General features: G+C 46.2%; 1 protein-coding gene across 6 annotated transcripts in view; it reads right to left on the bottom strand.

The window, feature by feature from the left end:
• Positions 1 to 25,764, bottom strand: part of epha3 (eph receptor A3) — an 89,811-nt gene that overhangs the window by 26,786 nt on the left and 37,261 nt on the right. For 4 of the 6 annotated variants that reach the window (XM_076039854.1, XM_076039856.1, XM_076039850.1 and 1 more), the window contains exons 4-8: positions 16,521 to 16,676; positions 12,061 to 12,435; positions 6,384 to 6,508; positions 952 to 1,114; positions 39 to 144 (exon numbers count right to left, since the gene is read on the bottom strand). In XM_076039854.1, the coding sequence (XP_075895969.1) occupies positions 39 to 144; positions 952 to 1,114; positions 6,384 to 6,508; positions 12,061 to 12,435; positions 16,521 to 16,676 (925 nt within the window). The remainder of the gene's footprint in view (positions 1 to 38; positions 145 to 951; positions 1,115 to 6,383; positions 6,509 to 12,060; positions 12,436 to 16,520; positions 16,677 to 25,764) is intronic. The other 2 variants (XM_076039851.1, XM_076039853.1) reach the window with 1 other exon arrangement.

Raw genomic sequence — 25,764 nt, 5'->3', positions numbered from 1 at the left:
TAAAAGTTTAAGTTTATACGAGAAAAACATGGACGGACCTTCCGATGAGGACGTAGAGCAGCACGGTGAGGAGGATGATGGCCACGGCGGAGGAGATGGCGATCAGGACCACCTGGCTGCTCTCGCTGGAGATGGAGAAGGCTGCTGGAGGGCCCAGACAGATGGGTGGCGAGCAGAGTTAGTTAGTTAGTTTGTGTTTGTACTCTGTTTTTGTTTGTGTCTTTAATAAGGTCACCTAATAGGCGACGTAAAACCTTAGCACAGTGCGCTAGCTGCAGCAAATCACTCTGATAGCTTTTTAATGAATTTCACGTCAAAGCGAGGCACAAATAAAATGGCAACAGGCTAATGACTGCTATCCACATGTGTGGGAAATATATTATTGAATTAAGCTCCTGTAACAGCTACATAGCTAATTAAAAATGCTTTCTCTTCATATGCAGCGCTAAGTAAGTAAAAAATAGATAACAGCAGGACACAATTTCACATGGAAACAATATTTTTTTTATACTACGTTTGTACATGTTCCATTTTAACTGAGTACTTTTGGCATGTTTAAAAGGCAAATCAGACTTTCAGATTTTCTTGTTTGGTCAAATGCGAAACTGGCCAATTTTACAAATGCGTTTCGAAGAGGGCGTGGGAGTGAAGTTTATGTTCAGCGACACAGTTTTCGTTGCTTATTGCGCTAAAACTTAAAAGTGCCTCTGAAGAACTTGGCACAGCCTTCGGCGGCTGCGTCTCCTATTTGGAGCTGAATGATTATAGGGGCAATCGGACGATCGACTCTGCAGGCATGACGTGGTAACAAGAAGCAGATGGATGGCTAGCCTCTTAGCATGTCGCAGCTATCTGCGAGCCTTTTATGGGGGGATATGAACGCACGTCTCGAGCTGTCGTGCTGATGGTGAGTGAATGTACAAAGGACGACGTCAGACAGGAGAGACTCACAGTCGGGGCTGGTCTCAAACTGGAAACTGGGGCTGCTGGCTCCGTAGCCGGCGGCGGTGCGAGCTCTGATCTGCAGCAGGTACGCCGTGTTGGCCTTCAGGCCGTTCAGGGTCACGTTGCAGCCGCGGGCTCGGAGGATGGTGTAGCTGGTCTCCTGCTCCTCCTGCCAAGAGGCGGTGACAAGTCCAAGAGGAACATTTGGCTCTTTAGTTTTCAAACATGTATACAGGCGCAAACACCCCCCCTCAACACCCCACAAGTCTGATAAATTACGCCTTTCATATTTTACGACTCCTGTCCCAACGATCCCCACTGATAAAACAACAGCAGGATTTACACACCACGTCTGCGTGAGGCACATTGTTTCCAGATGTGGGAGAAAGGAAGGAGGAAGGGTGGGGAAAAGATTAGGCCAGGAGCTGGATGAGGTAAAGGAGGAAAAAAAAATACTCAAAGTAGCGCCTTTATTTTGGCAATGCGCGGCACTATTACCACAGCTAAGATAATAGGAAAAATAAATTGACCCGTGTAGCTGAAATAAATAGTTATATTCTCCCATTTTTTAAGAAGCGTGTTTGTTGCCAAGCACGTCACATAAAAAGGAATTTGACCTGGTGTTTAGTGCACCGAGAAGAGATGTAAAAGGCTTTAAAAAAATAACTAAATAAAAATACTGTAACTGTGCCCATCAGAGAGAGAAAAAATGATTACAAAAAAAAATTACAATGCAGCATATTAATTTGGATAGAAATTATTATTCAAAGACGAGAACAATGTGCCAGTTTGAAGGCTACATTCATGGTTCCCATCAGTGTTGTAAATAAGTAGTAAAGCAGCTAAATTCTCTGTATAATCTGAGTAAGTTTAATAGCCTATGCATGTTACTAATAATACATTACTAATATATTTAATGATATACAGTAAAATAATATTTATGATTATTGGAATTTCTTTGGTAAAGAAGCAGGATGTTTTAAGAGCGTAACATACTTTTGTGAGTTGGAACGGATTTAAAAAAAAAAAAAATCATAAGAAAACTCATTCTGAACGACATTGCGGCAGCTGTTTCTTCTTTCAAGTTCTTCCTGTCACAGCACATCGCAGGCACTGCATTCAAATTGTCTGCAGTGAATATTGCTGAGCCGAATTCACGCTTCATAGAGGCTCGCAATCACATTAGGGACCCAATCGGGCGCTATGACACAAACTGCTAAATGGGGGGTAAAATAGGACAAAGCCGATCTTAAATCGAAAAGACAACCTATTAGCCCGCCTCGTAAAAAGCACTCAATGCAGAATTGTGTCCTGTCACAGTCAAATCTCCATCTCTGCAAAACCAGGCAGCCCGGCCCAATTTTTAAACACTGGTTGGTTAAAAAAATAAATAAATAAATAGAATGTGTAGTTGCTGAAAGAAAAGTCACAAGCATGACTGCAAGTGGATCAGAGTTTTATGGCGCACAGAGCCGTCTGATGTGCGAGAGGCTAACTGCTGCAGCAGACCTGCACCGACCTGGACCGGTTTCATCGCACTCGTAAATCGACTGCTGGCGTCTCACTGATCCGCGTTCGGGGCTGATGTGTGATCCCACTCTGTTTGTGTCCCTGCACCATACGTGTGTGTGTGTGTGCGACTCTTTTTCATGCATACTGCAGCCAGACAAGCTGTGTGATTGTGATCGCTCCACCAGAGCAGCGCTCAAATTTAATGCAGCCTCCACGCTGCATTCAGCTCCGACCATCCAAACAAAGCTGTGGCAAATTACAGCCTGTGCGACACACACACACACACAGGCACACAGATGCAAAACTCACACAGGCCCCCACAAAAAAACAGGAGATGTACAACAGAAGTCGTGTAAATACAGCGCTAACATTCCTTCCATCGGAGGGACTAAATAAACAACCCAAATTAAAGTGAATTTGAAGCTGTTTCTTTTGCTCCTCCAGATCAGGCTGATAAAATGTGGAAAAATAATCAGAGAGGAGTATTCCCACAAAATCTATTTTCACAAAAGTGCGCTTTGCTGTGTCCCGTCGGAGGCTCGCTGCCCCGCAGCCGCGCACGAAGGCGACAGGAAGATCACGAAGGGAAGCAAGACGTGACACCTCGCTACTTCTGGGAAACCTTCTGCTTGGGAATTCCCAAGAATATCACCAAACATTCCCGAGGAATTCTCACGTACGCGAGTCCGGGTTGGAGATCGGGGCCTCTGGTTTCAAGGCCGTGCGATGCAGCAGTGTGTGTTGGCAGAGTGCGCGGCGCAGCCCGTGGAGAGAGCCAAGAGAAAGATGTGCCTGATTAAAAATCAGGAGCTGCGAGGATTCTCTCGGTGTGAGTGGCAGCAGTGGGTGGGATCAGCGAGTGAGTGAGCGGATTAAATTAACTTCAGTTTGAGTTGAGCTAAACCAGGAGAAAAATGAAATAGGTAAAACAATATATGTGTATAGTTAAAGTTGGGTACTTTTAAAGGAAATTTTAATTCTTCATTTTTTGAAAGAACAAAATGATTAATCAGCAATATATTTCCATGCTATTGAGAGAGCTGACGGTTTAAAAACATTGTGAGTCAATGTAACAAATAATGTGATTTTAGTGTTTTAAAGGTACAATAACCCACATTGAACAAATTATAGGGATTTTGGGTACTTCAATTACATGCAAAATGTATTTGGATGACAGATGAGCTTAGACATGAGTAAGGAAAATATTTAACAGTCGTACCCAAGTTAAACAAGTAAGTATCTCATCTGTGTAACAGTATCGGTAAACCTCCTGCAGGTGCATTTAATTCTCAGCAATAAATCTAATTCGTTCCACTGGAAAACTTTCATGTTTTTTTGTTTTTTTTTACTTAGATAAGAGTCTCACAAGTTTTTACGTGAATTTAATTGTTGGCCAAAAAAAGTCTCAGCCAACTCCAGAAGACAATCCCAAAGGCTCGTACTTCCCAATAACTGGTGCCATTATTCATTTTCCTGACCGTTATTGATCTGATGCAACCTGCGCTAAGGCTCCAGTAAATTATACAGTCACGTGGGTCATTTATCTCTCCTCTTTTTTTCCTCTTAACGGTTTTGGAAACAACATCTGCGAAACGCATCAGAGGTTATTTATGCCGCTGACCTGCTAATGCCTCACTTAAAGTTATCATGAAGCCTCCAAATGCCTCCACGTAATTTATGCGCCCTGGTTGCAGGCCTGGGAAGATCAGTTGGGCAACACATTGGAGTATATATTTGTTTGGCTGGCCCATTACTTTGCAGGCTGTTGCACATTTAATAGTTGACATCAGAGCTGGAACAAGAGAAAAATCTCACTATATTGTCATATCTCAGTAAAAAATCCACAAAACTTCAAAAAAGCAGTCAGTATAAGTTTTTATACATATATCTTTTTTTTTTTTTTTACTGTTCAAGTTTTTGCAGAATACGTTTTTCTGGCAGAGTTTGCCCGTTGTTTGTTGCCACGTTATCTTATTTCTTTCCGCGGGGGAACTCAAAACGCTTCCAGACGTCAGACATAAAACACGAGTTCACCAAGTTTATCGCTATCACCGACTGCTGCATCCATCGCATTTGTTCCACCACGAGATATGTATCTAGTGAGCCGAGTGCCAAGTGTGACGGGGAAGGCCTGGGCCAAAGCTAACTGGAGGACACTTGTGCAAAAGAAAGACCTGCACTGTCAATACTGTTACATCAAGCTAATGCAGCAGAAGCGGGCGAAAAATCTGACGCAATGATGGTCATTTCAGAACGATGATAACAATCATTTTATCCTTTGTCTGCATTTGTGTTGTGAGTTGAAGGTAAAAGTTGTCTGCCTGCTTTTGAAGAGTGGAATTGGCAGCAAATTCTGAGATCATTTCTGCTGCTTTAAACAAGAAAAACAGGATGGCATATATAAAGCGGGTCTGCACAGTTTAGTTTTGCCACCCTTGTTTATTTGTCGAGGCAATTTCATCGGGTTTTTTTTGTTTTTTTTTAAGGGTCTCACAGTCATTCATGGCCTGGGGCCAACTTTTATCCTCCTATGACTTCTTTTGTCGGCGGGCTGGAGGCCTCGTAGCGTCCCTCTGCCTGCCACATGGTGAGGCCTCCATCCTGGGTTGTCATGGCCGGGAATCCTGCGCTTTGTTCTGCATCGGCAAGCCACTTGTCTGGGGTCTGAAATCCCAGAGAATCCTCCGGAGTGGGGTGGGGGTGGTGGTGGTGGTGGGGGGAGACGGGGACTTGGTGACGCCATGCCGAGGGACCGGGGTCGTGGAAACTCTCCTCTTAATGAGAAACGTGCGTTTGTGACGCGCACCGACCCCGGGATCAGTCGTTAGCATTTCCTCCGGCTGTTTTTCGAGCCCCTTTGCTTTCACATCTTAGGCAAGGATGGCTGAGCATGGAGCCCAGTTCAGTTTAGAGAGGAAACAGCTTCTGTCGGCCTACTAATCAAGAGATTAGGGGCCACCGTTGGCATTCAGGCGATCCACTGCGATCTGGGACACACACACACACTCACTCATGGTCACACGCGCACACACACACACACACTGAACCTGCCAGAGTGATTAAACCAGCATCGAGGGCTAATTTCGCCATCAAATGTCAGCCGTGGCGCGGCGCTGGCCGCTGCAAGCCAGCGCGATTTGTTCCGCACTAATTTTCGAACCCCCTCGCAGAGGAACCGGCGACCCCTCAGACGCGTTTACTGTCCACCGTAAAACTTGTCTCCATTAAGGAGAGCAGAGGGAGGGAGGCAGGGCAGAGGAGAGGAGAAGAGCGAGGGAGCATCGTGTGAAACTGAACGAGAGATGAAAAGATCGCAGTCCGTCCTCGTTGCCGGGCCGGCAGTATATTAGCTACGGCATCCGAAATTTATGTTTATTTGTCTTAGCGCCGGCCTCTCCGGCGAACACAGATGTAACAACGGGGCACAAAAACAGAGGGTCACGTGGCCTTTTGGAGATGGAGGGATCGTACGAGAAGGGTGGTTGGGTCAAACCGACGACAGAATGAAGAGTTCGCGCGGGGGAGTTGTGGTGTTTTTTTCCAGTTTTTACAGCCTCACAGCAGCATCTCAGTGTTGTTTGTGGACATCGAACACAGTAAGGGTGTTTGGGGTCTTGAAAGTACAGTTATCATTGGCCCGTGCGGAAACATCCTTTGCGTTTTGCCTTTTGGTGCAGATCCGATAAAAGACTGAAAGTGAGCAAGATTGGATTGAAGTGTGAGTATAAAAACTGTTGCGAGGAAGCATTTTGGTTTCAGGTAATGAGAAGAAGTGAGAAACATCCCCTAAAAAAAATATTTCTTGACACTGTATCATACGGGTTAGTGACGCCACCATATTGCCAGTCCGGTATCCAGTTCTTGTAATACATCCATGAGCGTTCCACAATGTTACTAATATCACACATGGCAAAAGCGACACCAACCTTTTCGTAGTATTTGATCTCGTAGTCGAGGATGATGCCGTTGGGTCTCTCGGGCTGCTGCCAGGAGAGGGAAACACTGTTCCGGGACGTCTTCGCCTTCCTGATGACTGTGACTGGTGAGGGGGCTGTTGGGAGACACAGTGACCAAGGGAAGAGTGAGGTTCAGTGGAAGTTCAGCCCCCTGCTGCAGCTTCCTGTTGATTGTCTTGTGGTTTTACGTTTTTGGGTATTTTTTTCCCCCGCCCAAATACACTTTGCTGAGTTCGAAGGAGACGGACAAGAAATGATTTATTCTGTTGTGTGACGCTGAGATAATTCAGCAGTTTTATTGTGGAAAGATAGAGTTTACGTGGTTGCGGCTGCGGCAAAGTGTTTGTTTGTAGCTTCTGTCACTGTTCTACTATTTGCGTTCTCCCACATTTCTCCCCTCTTCCTCTCACATGACATCAAAAGTAAATGTTAAAGTGAATGGTAAAGGTCTCCTGTTAGACCAGAGCTGGTAATTACCCCAAATCCCCCACAAATCTCCAGTAAACAGAGTATTTAGCCCTCTGTTTTCAGCCACAGACACTTTGTTCCACTGCCCACGTGTCTTGCAGGACGTGCAGACAATGTAGTCTCAGAAAAAACAATGGAACACCTGGCTGGGTGTGCTGTTACTATACTCTGGGAGAGATACCACTGATGTCATATTGTGACATCACGTGAGTGATGTGTTTGAGTCCACAAAATCTTAAAACCGGAGCAAGACAAGTAGAAATTGACTGAGAAAACGCCTCAAGGTGCATATTGTTGGGAAACAACTTGGAAAACAAAAAATCTAAATAGTACAAACCATTTCTGGTTTATATGACTTCATATGAACAAAAACACGTACTTTGCTAGGATTAGGTAAAGCATGGAAAATTGAGGCAATGGGAGCTCTGGGATAGGATTACACAAAGGTGCACTCTTTGGATAATGACTCTGGGATGAATGCAGGAAAACAGAGCAGGACTCACTGGAGGCTGCCAACTCCAAATGAAGAGCTAATCTCTGGGAGGAAGCGCCGGCTGATTTCATCCACGTAAAGAACAACAACGAGGCCGCGCTCCATCACGCCATCGGTGAAGACGGTGAGAGCGCCGAACGCCTTTCAAACGAGCTTTCTTTTTTTTCACGTAACCCAAAAACCAATCAAACAAAGTGCTAGCGTATGTCGCGTGGGAACCGACGTCTTGACGAGTTTTCTCCTCGCAGCATCCGTCGATTCAGAGGACCATAAAAGTCTCTTTTCTCCCCGGCGCTGCCTTTTGGTGCGGTCGCTGCTACCTCAGCCCCGCCGTGCCTCGCCTGGAGGATTTCACATGGTCCCAATCTTGTAATTTCACCAGATCCCTCCTTCCTCTCCCCAGCCTCCCATCCCTGAAACCCACCCCGAAACCCCCCCACCCTCCATCCACTCCTTCAATCCCTCTTCTCATTTCCCCTCCGTTGCTGCTCTCTAATTGCCAGGCAGCTCCGGGGGCCGGGCCCCGGCGTCTGATGCATCGACTTTTAATTTTATTAGACCGCAGGAAAAAACATGTTTGTCTTTGAAATGTTCGAGCCTCCCTTGATTATGTATCTGCGGCGTGCGCCGGCGCGGCCCGTGTTTATGTCTCTCCGTGCGTGCAACTCGCAGGGAAGTTATTTTTTCCTTCGGTAATGAATCCAGATGGAGAGAATCTGTTGCGATACCCTCCCTTCCTCCCTTTCTGCCTTCCTCCCCCCTGCTCTCCCATCGCTTGGCCCGACCCTGCCTCTGGTTCTGAGAGCAGAGCGGGGCGAGGCTGTGCTTTTTATTTTTTTTATTGGCTCTGTGGTTTATGGGGGTAATGATTTAGTGTGTCGGGGCCGCTCAGAGGCAGCTTCAAGTTCCTCCTCCTCCTCCTCCCTCTCACCCAGCGTGCCAGGCTTGATTCTGCCCGGCCGTAAAAGTGACGCAGCGCACCCAGAAATGCCCCCAAAAAGCGGCCTCCGTTGTCATTCACCTTCCTGAGATGCAAGGGCTTGACGCAGCTGCCGGGACACATCTATTATTATGACAAGTACGCGATTGGAATGAGAGTGGAGAAAACCGGGGAGGTCAGGGGAAGATTAACGGGGAAGGACGGACAAAACAAAGACCATGACTCAGAAAAAATGTAAATTAATCTTGACTTTTTTTGCTTTGTTCCTCTTCTACTTTGTCTTGATTTAGTAGAGTGAACAATGGAAGGAGTTTGTTGGAAAAAAAAAAAAGTCTGCGAGACAGTCACAAGGCAAAGTGGCCAAAGTAAAGATGCAGAAAGAACATCTGTTAGTTTTCGGGTGCAGGCCAGTTAGTTCAATCCCTTCGTTTATCAGGGTGGAATTGTGCTTTTCAGAATCTCCTCCTACTCCCAGCAGTTCACTGGTAGCAGTGTCTTTTCACAAACTACAGGATGTTGGAGAAAAAAAACTTTGGAAAGTCCAGCAGAAAATTTATTCCGCGAGGTCGATAATCAGTGGTTTTGGAATGTCACTGATTTACTGCTCACCTCCGTGTGTTTTGAGGGTCTGGTCAAATTATCTGTACGTTTCATGGAATGGAAAATAATTCCACCCAATGAAAGTCTATTCCTAGTCCCCGGTGATGTTGTTCAAGTCTCAGGAAGACTTGGCAGTCCAGTTTGTCTTGACTGGTTTTCACCAAAAATATTCACTGCAGCCTCCAAACCCAGAAATTCTGGTCAACATAGAGATCAGAATCTCTACGTCGACCAGAACTTACATCGAGATTAAGGTGAGAAGCCGGTGGGTGAAAATTCAACTTTGACTGAACTTTTTCTTTAATGTGAAATATCGATCTGAAAACTTAAAAGGTTACGACAGCAAAGCTGGGTTGGAGACATAAAGCAACTCAAGAGTAAAGCACTTGGGGAAGAATAAAATTAGCATGAATATTCGATTTCAGGCCGGCTCTTTGTACTCGCTCCCATCAGGAGAGATTAGTTTGGGGAAATTTGATTATAAAAATAAAATCACTTGAAAGCAATGTTAAGCTAAATATCAAGCAAACCCGGACAGGCCAAAAAAAAAAACTAAAAAAAAAAAACAGCCTTTGCCAAAAAATATGTTCTGGCTTAATTTTATTTGATTTCCACGTCGTCTCTCTTCCTGCATCGTTCCAATTCCAACTGCCCTGTCTGGTCGGCTTCAGCGCACAGCTGCTGACTCTCAGCAGCACTGCGTTGGAACGCAGATGAAAACAAACCGTCACAATTTGTTCAGCCGCTAAAGTGCTTCTTCATTTTCACCGCGGCGACCAGTGACTGCTTCGTCCCACCAGCGACTCTCTGCTCATTCGTTTGCCACCTTTTATTATGTCAAACAAAGCTCGGGCCAGAAGGCTTCGCTGTTGATGCGGCACCTCTTCCGAATGCGGATCTCAGATACTTTGCTGCAAGTGCAGCTATGACGACAAACAGAGAGGAGGTGGGGAAGAATTGTTCACTTTTTTTTTTTTTTTTAAAGAAAAAATAGGTGGGTCTGACAGCACCTCCGCAGCGCCGCCAGGACGCCCTTCCTCCTTCCCAGGGAAACGCTTAATCCGGCTTTTAACAGCTTTGGCATCTGTACGGGTGTGTGTGTTTACGTGAGAGGGAAAAGTGTGGAGACGGGGCGAGGCGAGTCCGCTGACATACCTAATCCTTGTAAACTCTGAGGGCTGATGGAGGCGGTGCAGCTGCGGGCGGCGCTCGCGGGTATCTGGACGGTCACTCAAACATCAAAGATGGTGAACGCCGGTATTCTTAGACGCGCGAGCAACAAAACCTTCTTGGATCTAATACGCATTCCGATCCCGGTGAGAATCCTTCGACCGTGTCGCCGCGGATAAAGATTAGCGAGCTGGCTGGCTAACAGGAGACGCCAAAATCGTTTTTTTCTCTCTTGTTTTAATCTTTTCCATTTGCGTTGTCTTTCTTCAAATCTTCCTGCTGTCCTTTAACCTCTTCAAGTTAAAAACACCTGCTCTTCGGCCAGCAAAGTGAAGCCTGTGGCTGAGGAAGCACCGCGGCGCTCCATCGGCCTACTCATCGCTGACCGGCTGTGCAAGTCTGTGCGAGCGTGTTATCGCTCATTTTTAACAAGGAACAGCGACGCAAGCGCATCAAAAACACTAACAGTTTGAAAGATGCAGAAGAAATTAGAGTTCACGTTAAGTTCAAGTCTGGTTTAAGGCACCATCTTATAGCCATTTACAGATCTTGAGCTTTTCTCCTGAACTCCGGTGTCATAGTACGTGGAAAAGTACGAGCAAACACAAAAACACACACACAAAAAAAAAATCATATTTAGCCCTCTGTTAAAAGCCACCTGAATGACAAAGACGAGGAAGAGCACAGCAAACACAACAAACCGACAAACGTCAGGCGGTCGCTCCCAGTGTGCACACACTGACAAAACGAGACTATTCATCACGCCGCCCGGCCCCTCTTGCGGTGTTTACGTGCAAATGAGTGTGTTTATCCTTGCACCGCGGTGTGTTTGTGTGTTTTTGCCCAAGCGGACCTCGAGCGTACAGCAGCGTGGGGCGCAACGTTTCATCGTCCGGGAAGCCCTTTGATTAGCGTGTGTACATATACATTACACACACATTTTTCATTTCTAAGGCAGAGAGATATTCAATCCCGGCGCTGGAGCCAAACAATAACAGTGTGGGATGGTCTTGTAAATGTCAGGGACGATGATTGGAGAACATGTGTCCAGAGCGCATAAACCTGAGGTGAGTCGATTATATGGGAGCGCATCGCTGTGATACATAGTGGGAGGAGTTGCAGTGCTATCAAAGAGGGATTGTTCTTGGTATCCAAAGGTTTACGTTATGCAACAGAGAGCCTGAAAGCTACCAGTTTAGATAGGACGATGATGGGATGTCGACTGTCTGGTGATGTCAACCCTCCACCGAGTCTCTGCTGTTCCGGCCAAAACTCCCAGGATCAGAGGGGAGAAGGAAGCACTTTGACCGACGTGCCGCTAAAACAGCTGTCAAACTGGGACGCAGCCGACGCAAAACGACACATTTCCCAGACCGGAGGAGCTTCTTTTAATCCTTTTTTCTCTCATTTATAGTGTCTCAGTTGGAGAAATCGCAGCTATTTAGACTTTTATTTCGGAATGACATAAGTGTGTGTGTAACATGGTGCAGAGATCAAGCAAATGTTTTTGAAAAAAGGTAATTAATAGTTAGATTAAGTTTCGCAAACTTCATCTAAACTTTGTACCAATTTAAGTTGTCTTGTTTTTAAAAATGCCTTTTAATTTTCACGACAAATTGGTTTGTCTCAAATAAACACTGATGTCAGCCGCTTCGGTCGAGTGATTGACATGGGGAACCCAAATAAACAGATGCTGACACACAAAACATGAGTGAACCAGAGCACATCTGTAATTGGAACCTTTTTCCTCCAAAAACACCTTTCAAAATATTTGCTTCCGGGGTAATTAGTTCTCCACCAAAAAGAGGAGAAGCAGCCAGAATGTTAGTGTGACATCATCTCGTCGGACATCAACTTTACGAGCTACTCGCCGCTGTTTTAAAAGGTTCTAATTTAAAGTGACGGCAGTAGTGCTTTGCTTTCATCCGTGAAACAATCTGCTGTTTTAGTTTTGGTTTTTAGTTTCTCTCTCTCACCGGCTTGGTTGGTGGTGATGGTGACGGCGGCGTACTGCCTCATCTTGGGCGCCAGCGGCGACACACCGTTCTGCGCCTCGATCTCGAAGGTGTAGTTGGTGTGCGCCAGCAGGTCGGCCACCGTCACCGTGGTGTTGTGGAGGCCGGCGGCTCTGGGCAGGAAGCGCACGTTGCCTCGGCAGGGCTCGCAGCGCTGAGTCCCACCGCCGCCACCACTGCTGCTGCTGCTGTTGACGGCGCCGCCACGGCAACGCTTGCACAACACTGTGAAGGTGATGTCCCGGCGGCCGCCGCTATCCTCCGGCCAGCTCCAGTCCAGGATGACCGAGGTCTCGTTGATGGAGGAGATGACGTTCCGCGGTGCCGACGGAGGACCTGGAGGAGGCGGCGGAGATGAAAGCGGACGGAAGGAAGTGGGGGAGGGGCACGAGGTGAGATTTCAGGGGTGGGAGAGGACAGAAGACGGAGAGCAGGTGGGAGGAGACGGAGAGAAGAAAGAACGACGTGAACTTCAAACAGGCGGTTGACGTTTGACAAATCGGACTCAGCAGCAGAGTCGTCTTCGAACTAACAGCTCGAAAGATGGAGAAGAAATTAGGGTTCACATGAACATGGAACAGCCAGTGAAATTCTGTTCTGCTTTACGGCACCGTTTTATACCCTGTAAGAGATCTTGAGCGTTCCTCCTGCAGGCTGATGTCAAAGTTAAGAGATCAGGATCTTAGCAAAAAACAGCATATTTAACCCTCTGTTTACTGCCACCGGAATGAAACTGATGCTTTGTTGGACCGAGACACTTGCTTCGCTAAATAGCAACAGAGATTATTTCTCGTGCCATGTTATATAAAGCAGAACTGTCTTTTAGAACAGACTCAGTAAAAAAATAAAAGTGCAGTGACACTGGAGCCTTGTAGAGGCCGGTTATAGAATCTTTGTATTCTTTGGGTCTTTAGAGTTTAAAAGTAGTGCAGCTTTATCGGGATTTGGGTTTAACTGCAGAGTTTTCTTATTATATAAGCAGTTTACATCTAAATTTAGAAGCGAAAACCGTGATAGAGTGTATTGTCAGGGTTGCATTAATATGCAACACCCCTGTGAGTGTGCAGTCATCCCTGCAATACAGAAATATATATGTTATTATCTTCAGTTACAGAAAAGCAACTGTTGACTCTGACCCAAAAAAGTCCAGCTGACACATACAAGTGCAAATGCCTCGTTAAAAACGGATTTCTTTGATTACGTACATCATGTTATTATTTTCTTTTTTATCATCGCTATGTCTGTAATCACACGGGGGAGAAAAACAAATGTGGCAAATATCTGTGAAGATGACAGCGGTGGGCGGGGGAGGGGGAGGGGAGCAGAGGGGAAGACAGTCTGCAGATGAAATGCCTTGTTTGGTTCATTTCTTGTGAGAAGAAAATACTTTGCTGCCAAACGGATGGCGGCACCTGACTGCGGTAATCAAAGAGCTGAAGAGAGCGACATCAAAGCGGGAGATGTACCGAATGTTGCGGCGAAGTTTAGATTTCAAAACGACACCCGGGCCTCCTTTTCCTGCCGGGAGGAATCTGACACGACGGAGGTTTAAAAAGCGTTTTTCCAGCTCCTACCCAAAGTGACGTGTGTCAACCAGATTCCTGTTAGAAGACCGAACAAAAGGAAACGTGGTAGATTTAAAGGTGGGGTAAACGCCGCCGGAGAAACCATCGCAAATTTTATTCCCAGGCGTATTACGCCTTCTGGGAACGAGTTTGAAAAACAGACTCTTATCCCGCTATTTGGGGAGCAATTACCTCATTTGGATACAATAAGTTTACAAAAGCAAGCGTAGGTCAAATAACTTATGTCAGACTTTTGTATTAAGTATTTCTTTTTCCACTCTAATTCACTCCAAATGTCAAGAAAAGAAAAGACCCACAATATACAGAATTACTGCCATGGCCTTTAAACTTAATCAGATTTATGTTCACGGTTAGATTTGTTGCAGTTGAGCAGTTTAAGGAGCGTGGTGGAAAAAAAGTACGCTTTAAAAGGAGCAACAAGCAAAATCATTATAGAATATAAGAATAGTAGCACTTCATCTTGACCAAAACAAACCGTTGCAGTGTGCGTAATTTTTCACTATGAGCATGTGAAGACAGAATTTGTGTCATTTTAGTTTCGAAAACATAGAACTTGTAGCACTAATACATATACAATACATAATAGAGTGTAATATAATCCGACCGACACCTCCGTCTCCATGGCAACCTCAGCCTAAATCTCATTCAGAGTGTGTGGCAGCTTGTCGTTATCGTCCAAATCGTAAATTGAATTGGACTGGTTCGATGCATCTCACTCTCAGATTGTGGAATCCTTCCCAGCCGCTGCAATCGACGGACAAACTCAAGCGGCTCTTCACTTCAGGAACAACAACCGTCTCTGCCAAGGTTTGCTGGCGCCTTTGCCAATCGGCTTCATTGTTCTTTTAAAAAATGTATGCACTGCAGGAGTCTGTGCATTCTTCCGAGGCACGATGTTACTATTAGATACTAACGTGATCGTGACAGTTCTCTGGCTGCTTGACGCACTGAACCCCCAAGAGACCGCGACAAATCCACCCTGTGTGAGTTTTACCTGCACACGTACGCACAAGCCAATCGCCAAATCATCTCAAATATCAGAGCAAATAGACTGATTGTGAGATTAACATGTGACATGAATTATGGCAACCTTAGGGTAACCCTACATCCCCCTGAAATGGACTTTGGGTCCTCGCTATTGTAGCTAATCAAATGTTCTTTCTTTCTTTCTTATTCATACACCAGACAAAATGCAGCTAAAATTTTGTGTTGAGTATTTTGCACGGCTCGATTCTCAATGATTGATACTTACAAGGCCAGATATGTCCATTTTAGGATATGTATCAATACAAAAAAAAAAGATGTATAAGTGTAAGATGATACATTTCAAATTGTGTAAGAGTGCGAGAACTTTTTGTCATGTAATGTTTGGTTTTCTTGGTGATATGTTCTCTCAACGATTCAAATGTTTGTAAAAAGTTTTGGTAGTGGTATCTGTAACGCCATCTATGGTCTACCATCGACAGCCTACCGCCATCTATGGTCTATGTCATTGGATCAGAATGGAAATCGACAATATCGCACATTACCACAAAAAGTTTTTTGAGTTTTTCATCAAGACAGAAGAGAAAAAAAAGCAGGACTGAAAAGCCAAGTCGACCAGGCTTTCATTTTTATGCAAATCTGGAGGCGGTGCTGCAGGATACGCATTGATGTGATTCCAATCAGCGGAACTTACATTCTCGGTAGCGAACCATCTCCACTTTATACAGTGTTTGGACAGCTGCTACAGAAATGACTCACTCTGAAAAAAACACCTCTTTTTCTAACTCCCACCTCCTTTAATTCTAAATGTCTTTTTTTCCTTGAATCATGTCATTGTCATTTTTTACTGCTCTCTGGAGCTCCGCCTCAAAACATTTTCACATTTTTCCAGAACAGCTCCTCAACAACCTCGATCACTCCGCTGACAGCAAAACCCCCCTTCTGTGATAATGACGATCATTATCTCCTAACAACGTATCTATTCATTTGCAAGCCGCCATGTCGCTCAACCTGTCCCTCTGATGTGAGATTTGCCTATTTGACAAGATGGTGTTGAGATAATCACAATGGGGACCTTTCTGATTAGAATACTGCGGGCGCGTCCATCTTCTACTGTGTTGTGCTCACGGTAAAAAGATTTTTCTTTTTTCCTATTCCTCTCCCGCGTCCATTTAGGAGCGGATGTATCCATAACCTGACGTGAGGGAATACAATGATTTATGCTTTTATGAGGAATGCTTTTTTCGAGAAGCTTTGCAAGGCAGCATCTGCAATCCATTTACATCAGAGGGGGAAACAAAGGAGAATAACAAAGGGAGCAGAAAGGTGACTGGGGTTACTGGCAGTGATACCTTTTTGGCAACCTGGAAATAAATATGTGATTTTACAGTGTTTTGCGCCGCTGTGCTATTGTTAGTCTTGGAGTGCTGACTTTATCTAAATATTTACAAGATACTTAGACGTTTCATGGCTGCCTGTGTTGGAACCATTACAGACGCATTTTACGGAGCTTCTTCTGGCCCACGTTCGCTTGATGAATCATCCCGTTTTTCCTGCTTTTATTTGCGATGCATGCAGCCGTGGGCCCAAAAATGGGCAGAGATATCATCCTGCAAGAATGATGAAGTGTCAAGCGCCCGGAGCCTTTAAACCATCGGAGGACACTAAAGCACACCAAGGTAATGGCTCTCAGCATTCCTCCAAGCCGAGGTTAAGACTGGTTTTACTGCATGTTTTATGGGCTACTGAGAAAAAAAATATAAGAAAAAAATCCTCCCACCCAGCGCCGGCCCTCTCACCAGTTATCTGGATCAGGTATCGGGGCTAAGTGAGATATAAACACACACTTACGAGTGCAGGCCATGGAGACGGGGTCGCCGTCGGCGCGGAAGTAGTTTTTCTCGCAGCCGCAGTGCAGGGAGCCCTCGTGGTGGGAGACGCTGTGAGGCGGACACTTTGGGCACTCCATGTTTCCCAGCGCCGACTTGTAGAAGCCCGCCCTGCACACTGGAGACAGAGGGAGAGGCGACGTGAGCGTCATGTTGAGGAAGAGCCACCGAGGCTCCGTCGGCGCAGCCAAGCAAAGAGCAGATGAAAGACACACAAAAACACACAGCGATCTAGAAGATTGGCTGCAAGTCTTATGCTAATTGAGGAGACGGCTGGTTGCTGGTAAAAACAATGATCCCTGCGATGGCTTTGTTTTATTTCTCCGTCTCTCAAGCATCACTGCTGTCCACCAGGGTTTATTGCTTCCAGGAAGGCAGAAAAAGGGTCAGTGGCAGGGTCGACTAGCAGAGGCTGGCGAGCCACTGAAATCTTCTGTTTTCACCAAAAATAGGGAGTTGGATTTGAATTCAGACAACAGGAGCAATGAAAAGAGACACGTCGACAGCTACCTATTGGTGGAACGCAGAGACAAATCCAAAGATTTTTATACAAGCAGAGTGATATTCAACCAGCTTACATGATGTGTGTGTTTTGTTGGCGCACGTGTGTGTGGGTGTGTGTCAGAGACAGTAAATCTAAAGGTTCCTGCCGGCCGGGGGACATTTTTTTTCTCGCCTTTCCTCCCTCATTTTCTAACCTTCACCCCACCGAGAGAGCTGTACGTTGAAACTGCTCTGATCTCGCTCTTCTGGAGAAGCAGTCGTTCATCTACCACCCGCTGGTCAAAGGTCTCACCGCTTTGCGGGTTCAGGCTCTGGTGACATTTTCAAATCCGCGCAGCCGTTTCGAGGTTTCGCTGATGGGGGTGTGTAGAAATTCCAGCCCTAAAGCTGAAGTATCCACTGTAACCTCTGAGATCAGCACGGACGCCTGCGTCCACAAAAGTAGTTGGGTAGAAAATCTAATTTTGAGATAATTGCCCCTTTAAAAGTACTTTTTTACAGACCAAAATAACATTTTATTTTTTATTTTTTAAATGGGGAAAAAAGTGAAAAAAAAGATTCACGGCTCACAGTGACCCCACACTCCTCCACTACAGTGGAGTGCAGACATGTTGACTCTGTCCTTCTCCAACACACACACACAAACATGTTTTTAAATGGTTAGCAGCGCCGGCACCGAGCCAACAGAACGTGTGTGCTCAGCAAAACCAGTGGACGACGCTCCACCATCCGAGCCAACGCTGCTGATACTGCTGCCGTATCCATCACTGACACCCCGGCGTCCCCGGCCGCCACTAAATACTCCTCCTGCTTCCTGTTACGCTGACTGCGCCCGCACATGTGTGTTTGCGTGTTCGAGAGTGGCGGCGAGACGCTGTGATACAGACTGGAGCTGGAGTTCAACCGGCAACCACCTCCACACACAGAACACAGAAACATATTTTTTTTTTGTTTTGATTGGATTATTTTTTAGTATATTTTTACAAAGTTGAATAAATCAGGAACTGAAAGTCTTGGAATTTTTAGATCATCTTCCGGCATAAATATTGGATGAGCTGCTGTACTGGTACCTCATTGATTTGCCCCATAATAAGCAACAAGCAGCAAGTGGTTTATTGTATTTTGGCTGCTTATACCATATATTATAGTACCCTACACTAATAATACTAATAATAGCATAAATAATTAATTAAGTATTAATTGTCTTCTCTTCTAAATAAATAAAAGTTATTCTCCATTTTGATTTCCAGGCCTTGCATTCATGTTTTCGCTGCCTATCGCAGATCCTAGACGTCATCAGTAAATTGAAAAGTGAAGAAAGAAAGAGGGAAGGGTAGGAAAGACGGAGGGAAGAAAGTCAGAAAGTGAAGCAAAGGGAAATCCAGCTCGGGAACCGGGAACAGCTCAGTCCACTCGACTGGACCCGACTCGTACAAATGACTCTGGCAAGTCGACACTTTTCCACTTGAAAGTAAAAAAAATATACGAGGGCTTTTCAGTGAGTAAAACAGCCGTGAAACTTATTAGGCACTGAGAGGCTCCTATAAACTTCCAGTGTAAAAAAAAAGGAAAAATTAATAACCAGGCCTGCACTTCCACTACCAGGTTTTCATGTGACAGTATAGTGATATGTTGTATTTTCTCGACCGCAACTCTAAAAATATTTTTATAACAGTTGGAAAGGCATAATAAAGGTTTTTTCCTCCCCCTCTCTTCACTCTGCGTTGGCTGCCAGGATAAAGAGCCGCCCTGACGAAGGCTGATGGTAAAATCAGATCGAAGCCGCAGGAGGTTAACTACTCATCGAGAGGACGACGGCGGCGTCTTTCAGCGACATTAACCAGCCTGAGTGGACGGGATGATCGCCGGAGCGGTAGCCAGCGTGCGTTTCCTCTCCTGGGGCGAGCACACAGTATGTTCTATTAATCAAAAAGTGCAGCGTTTGTGCGTGTGTGTGTGTGTGTAAAAGCAGCGCAAACGCAGACAAAGACATGTTTCACAAGAGCACTGAGACAAATTGCACAGAAGAGGTCATTTTTCTCGTCTGCTCCAGTTTCCATTTTTTTTCCCTTCAAATTATCAGCAGCAGAAACAGAACGGGGGATTCTGTGACATCCATCACACGCGCACGCACACACACACGCACACACACACACACAATAAAGTTAAAAGTCTTGCGAGCGCTCATGCGGCCACAAGTGTATAATTGATGTCTTTTCACGACACAGTGAAAGCAGAAACTAAATATCTTCTTTTACTTTTCAGGAGCCGCAGCGCTCGGTGACAGATAGACATGGAAAAAAAAGAGAAGGGAAAGAAAAAGTGTGTGTGACACACGCTTAATGCAGCCGTGGAAGTCACATGATACGGCGGCGGGCAACATAACGGGGGCCTGCAATTTGCTCAATCAATAGTGCAGGTCACAGGACACCCGCATCAATAATTAACACGACTGCTCGGTCACATGCACTCCCACTTTTCACTTCATGTTGGCTGAGAACCCGATCCGACCTCAGCGCACGCTGGATTTAGTTACCGTGCACCTTTTAAATGAGTCATTTCGAGACGGCGGTGACAAATTACCATGCAAGCCTTGAACATTTTGGAACTGTTTTAGTTTTAACTGGGCCGCAAAATTGGCAACTGAGGATCTTTGTCCACTCAGCGGCAGCTTTATTAGGTACAGTGTTCAACTAATGGGCGACACGAAAAGCCAATCAGCCAATCACGCGGCAGCAGCTCAAAGTGTTTAGGCATGTAGACGACCTGCTGGAGTTCAGCGTTGAGCTTCTGAAAAGGGGAATGGAAGTGGAAGTGGCGGCTTTGTTAGGTACCCAAAGTTTGTCGAAATTTTAGAACTATCGCTTTTATTTTGTGAAAAACTGTAATGGAAACACAATTACAGTAAAAAAAAAAAAATGGAATGATGAGTATTTTAATGGAAGTGGTAATTATTTGAACTTCTTGGCTAACTGACTGTCGTGGCCCCGCCCACGACTTTCAACTTAGACCAATCACAACCTTTTGGGTGAGTTTGTGCCCTCCAGTGTTGAGCCAGGCTGCAAACACAGCAGTAGAAAAAAAAAAAAAAGAAACAACAAAACAAACAACATTGGCGCGACAATCGATTTCCTGTTTCGACACTGACCTCCGCCTCTTTTCCTCTTTCAATCCGACAACATCCTAACGACTTTCACTCCATCTCTCTCCTCCGTCCCCGCCGCTCCGCCCCCATCCTGCCATAGTCTCCTCCAGTTCTTTGCAGTGGCTTCCTCCCTCACTCCCTTCCTCCCACCCCTCCCCCCTTCCCTTTATTTCTACTAGCTGCCGTTTTGTTGGGCCTAATTGAAATAGTTCTCTTTGAAATGGAAAAGTTATTTACATTGACAGCGGAGGCATTTGGCCGGCGGTTCTGATCCGGAGCCACTTGTAACGTTACTGGAAACAAAGCAACAATAAACATCTTTCCACCGCATTCTTGGCCACAAACCCCATCACAACCTCACTAACAAGCACCAGGAATCTGAAAAAGGTCATTTTGCCATGGTTTTAAAATATCAAACTCTGACTAATGACTGTCTGTGCGACCGTGCTTCACCCGAATAGCGTTGTGCAAAAGTGATTACGTCACAGGCTGAAGTTTATCGCTCAGCAAATTAAAAAAAGAAAAAAGAAAAAGACAACTGACAGACATCCATTATGTTGAACTGCGATTTGTTAAAGCTAACATGTCGCCGAAGAGACAAAATGCAGTCATTTTCTTTGTCAGACATACAAATGAGAGTAATCATCGACATGGACGACTTGCGTCTGGGGCCAAATTGCTGTGCGTTCCATCTCACTTAAGCTAAATTATTGTGTCATTTGCCGTGGTAATCAGATTGGAGTTTGTTCACATGACAGCGCAGTGAGTCTGTCTGCCTGTACGTCGGCACGCAGGGAAATACCCCTGAACCGCTCGCTGAGAGAGATTCCCCTTGTCTCTATGTTTTTGACGGTGATGAAGTCTGACAAACATAATCAGGATGTGACACGGGCCAGAAATAAACTGTCACTCTTGAACATCGTTACGGCTGTGAGTTTTACACCACGGTCGCTTCAGTCCGGGGCAGCAGCAACACGAGTTATAGAATAGACAAACAAGGGCGACAGCAGAGAGTGAGTAATTGGTTTTGGGTTTTGGGAGGACTAGACAAGAAAGGTTAACAACCACGCTACATTGATGGATACATGGTGGATTTGCATATTCATTTCGTCCGTAGTTAAAACGTCCGTCTTTGAAACTTGCCGGCCACTCGCAATTACTCGCAATCGTCGCAGAACTACATTTGCGTGAGTGCTGCAAAGGATGCTGGGAACACACTGGCTGATGACAACCGCAGTTGTCCTCTTGCCAGCCTCGCCTGTTGCTTTACAGTGGCTCACAAAAAAACATAAAAACAATATGAGTTCAACTTTTTTTTTGCTGTGAATTAGCTTCATTTGAAACAGACAGTCATGCACTTGATGACATGGTCGTATCAAAGAACTTTGTCAGTGCAAAACCCAAGATAACCCTGTTCTACAGCATCCACTTCTTCAGCTCACCAAAGAGACCATTGGCGCATTCTGAGTCGGTGATATCAGTTACCATGGCTGCCGCACTCACTTCTCACCCTGATTATTTTGCTTTTCAGGTGCGCCTTTTATCTGCCGACCCGGCAGGCCGCGCTCTCGGCAGCGGCAGCACATAAGTGGCCAGATTGAGGGTTTTGCTGGTGCTCGTGGCCTGGAGAGACCTCCGGCTATTCAAGTCTGTTTATCCCTCCGCACTCAAGGAGACTCTTCTGCTGCTTAGATGCAGCGCTGTGTGTGTTGTTTGCGCTACGCCGCCGCTGAATACTAATCACGGCGCCACACAGGCAGCAGTGGGTTTCGGGTCGGTGTTTTTTTTTTTTCTTTTTCTTGTATGTGTGTGTGTGTGTGTGTGTGTGTGTGTGTGTGTGTGTGTGTGTGTGTGTGTGTCTGCCCGCGCACACAAACCGCCACACTAAAGCTTAATTAAGCGATCCGATCCAACGCCGCATTTGCATAATAAAGCGTCCTGATGAGGAGGAGGATAAGAGGAGGGCGAGAGGAAGCAAAGGAGGATGAAGGGAGGAGGTGGAGGAAGCAGGGGGGGGCGGCAGGGGAAGGAGAGCGGGGGAGACAAGGTGAGGAAGGTCCGCAATAAACGCATTGTCGGCGACATGAAAGGCGGAAAGGAAGGAAACGTGTTTGTGCGAGGGGGGAGAAACACGGCGAGCTGCACAAGTAGCACCGCATTAACAACACACAAAAGGGGCTGCGCTGTGTGTGTATGTGAACGTGTGTGTGTGTGTGTAGATATAGATAGAGATGAGGTGATGAATCTCCCCACGTCCAGTATAAAGTGCACAAACAGCCTGCTAAGTGTTTGACCCTCAACAACACGCACGTCCAGTGATGATGCAAACCTGATTAATGTGGCATCGCTGCACTGTGTGGTCAACGTTCAAGGTTAGGAAAATATTATTAAATGAGAAAAAAAAATATGTCTACGCACACGACTGGAATACATGTCTGTGTATATACAAGGCCTTTACTCCCTTTTGTTACTTTAATATTTTGCATTTTCTTTCTATTTGCATCTTTGGCACACCTTGTCGCAGTGCACGTGGCTGCTAGGACGCTTGACTTTCCCTCCCCAGGAGGAACCTGAATCTCATTTCTACACAGAGTGTTTGACGCGGGTTTCTCGTTCTCGTCGCACATCATGTGCGCTTGCGTGAAGGGCAGTAAAGTGGGGTGAATCGAGGGGGCGGGCAGCCTGGGATCGCCTGCGCATGCAGCTGGCCACGGATCAGCTCCCCACGCCGCCTCCGTCAAGGGTGGAATGACTGCTTCCTGCTCCTGCAACACTCCAGGAGTTAGCCAGGTCAGCCTGAAAATCCGGGACAACCGCCGCAAATTGACCGGACCTGCCGACGCAGAGTGACGCCGTGGAAAAGCAACAGAGTGCAGGGCTCAGGGTAGGGCTGGGCCATTTTGGACAGAAATAAAATCCAGATTTTTTTTCCTCTGAAAAACTGTTTTTTTTTTTTGCTAAAACTATAAAAGCCAATGTAATAAATTATTTCAAATATTTTATTTTTTAAATCAAAAGAGCAAACAAATTTCCCAATTGGGAATGAAGTGCAGAAGAAGAAGTTCACTTGAAAATGAGCAGGTTCTTCATCAAAGATGGAGTTCAAATGGAGTAAAATCGACTCATCGCACAGCCCAGCTCAGGGAGGGGGAGACAGACCGGGGTCGCCACCTTCCTCTGTGGTGTTTTCTCACAGAGGAACCAATTAGCATAAACCACACAACACGGCCTCATCCTGGGCGCTAACAAACGCTAAACCCATCCGCGCTAATCTGTCACGCAACGCAGCACTGTTTTGTTTTTACACTACAGTAGTCCCTCCATGTGTGTGTGTGTGTGTGTGTGTGTGTGTGTGTGTGTGTGTGGCCAACACTTGGCGTTCACGCATCCTTTTGTGTTTTGGCCTGAAGATGACGCTGACCTCCTCATGACCTCTCACTTGGCGCGCGCACGCGCACACACACACACACACACACACACACACACACACACACACACACGATACACATGCATGTACATTCCGTGCTTACAAGCCATGGAAACATGTGACGCACAAGCCAAACAGCCTTAAAACCCCATTTGCCTCCGCTCATCCTTTACAGCGCCATTGTGCGGCCGCTGAATACAAACTGATAACCAGGCATTTACACGGCGGCCAGTCACACAAACACGCTGGCCGTCGTCGGCTCGGTGATTTAAAGGCCGACGGGCCATTGTGGGGGGCTAAGCCCTCGGGGGGGACCCGACAATGGTAACTGATGGCAACGAACCTCACCGTCTCCACGCGGACCTGGGAAAATGGATGGAAGCTTTCTGCCGGGTAATAGGGCACTTATGTGCTAAGATTGAAAAAAGTGATCTGATCTCAGAGCAAAGTAATAGGTTCATTTCACAAATCAGCTCTCAGATTGTGAAAAGAATTGATCGCAGAGATGAAGATTTTTTTGCACTTCCTGCCTCGCAATCGCAAATGTTGGCCGGCAACAAAGCGAGAGACGTCTGGGCGAGGTGAGCGAGTGCCAAAGTGAAACTGAAGGTGGAGATTGATTTGTCTTTCGTTTCACGTCGTTCTACGGGATGTCGGAGAACTGAGGCGTTCAGTGTTCCCAAGAATGCTCGAGAAAAAGCCAAAATGCTGAGAGAAAAGCGAGACGCAAAAACGGTTTTCAGCGTCTTCTCTTGCTATTCCCAAGGGTCAAAATCTTAAATCACAGTATTGTTCTTGAGGTTGATGTGCATTTGTGAATTTACCAGCATTTTCAACAGCATCACCAAATGATATGATGCCACGCAAGAAAAACCGAAAAGTGAGGAAGCAAGTGGAGCGAGAGGAGCGGAGGAAAAATATAGAGGAGCTGTGGCTCCCGAGCATAGATTCCTGCGGCGCTTATTGTAATTCCGAGGCGTCGACGCCCATATGGCTGCTGACATTGATCCGCAGCCGGGGGAGAAGCTGCTCGGCCGGCCCGGGCGGCGCGGAGGAGCCCACTGGGGGGAAGACCACTTTCACCGCGGGAGCACCTGGGGACGCGTGAAGGACGCGGACGCACGCACGGCTGTGAAACCTGCTGACAGGCGCCTGCACACGAGCCTCGCCACTGCTGCCGCTGCTGCCGCTGCCATATGGTAAAGAGGCCCGAGGCTCCTCTCCGCTTCAGACACATGACGTTCCACCGTTCGCGTCGCTCTCGCTGGGATCTGAACTCGGGCGGATGGCGGGATTCTCTGAAGAAAACTCCGCCAGAAAAATAGAGACGTCTGCTTCCCCGCCTGCAGCCTGCGGGCTGCTGTTTGTGGATGGTGGAGGATCTGCAGAAAAAGGTCTCATTCATTCATAAACGACCGTCCTCTTCCGCCTCCATTGTTCCACATTGGCGGATTTGGCGAGGCCCTGTTTTTTTACGAGGCGTGCTGTTGTGGACCGCTGATGGCTCGGTTCTAAAACAAACACAAACCCAAACATTTGCGTTCTGCCGTCTGAATTTCCAACATCTGGTTTTGCAGCCGTTGCCACGGAAAACAACGGCCGGCTATTACAAAAACAGGGATGTGATCCATAACCGCGTTGAGTTTCCACTCGGAGCTGCTCAAACTGATTTCAGAAAGGCGGCTAATCGATATTTATTTCTCTTTTCTCCTTCGGAAGGCCATTTGCCTTTTTATTTTTTATTTTTAATTGTGAAGGACATTAGCGATAAGTGTCAGGTTCAGCAGGACCTGCGAGGAGCTGCGCTGATCAGGAGGTCACGGTAGATTTACGCAGGATGGGAATGATCACTCTTCATAGAAGAAAGCCGACAGATCGTTCCCTTAGCTTTTAAAAAAGACAAATAACATTTCAAAATCATATCGGGTGGCTCATCATTACATCAAACCAGACTAAGTATTTCATGACCGTCTCATTAGTTATAACCTTGAAAGCCAACATCGCCCCCTTCAAAACCCCCCTACTGGATCTCTGACAGGAACAGCAAGGTCAGAATCTATTTGTAAAGGTCAGAGAATTCCTGTGTTCAGCCCTTGCCTGAGGTGGATAATAGGATTCTCCTGCATGCCG

This window comes from Nelusetta ayraudi, unplaced genomic scaffold, assembly GCF_046127955.1.
Source record: "Nelusetta ayraudi isolate G7.1 ecotype Tasmania unplaced genomic scaffold, CSIRO-AGI_Nayr_v1 ptg000060l, whole genome shotgun sequence".
NCBI lineage: Eukaryota > Metazoa > Chordata > Actinopteri > Tetraodontiformes > Monacanthidae > Nelusetta > Nelusetta ayraudi.
This window is presented reverse-complemented; position numbering and strand designations above follow the sequence as displayed.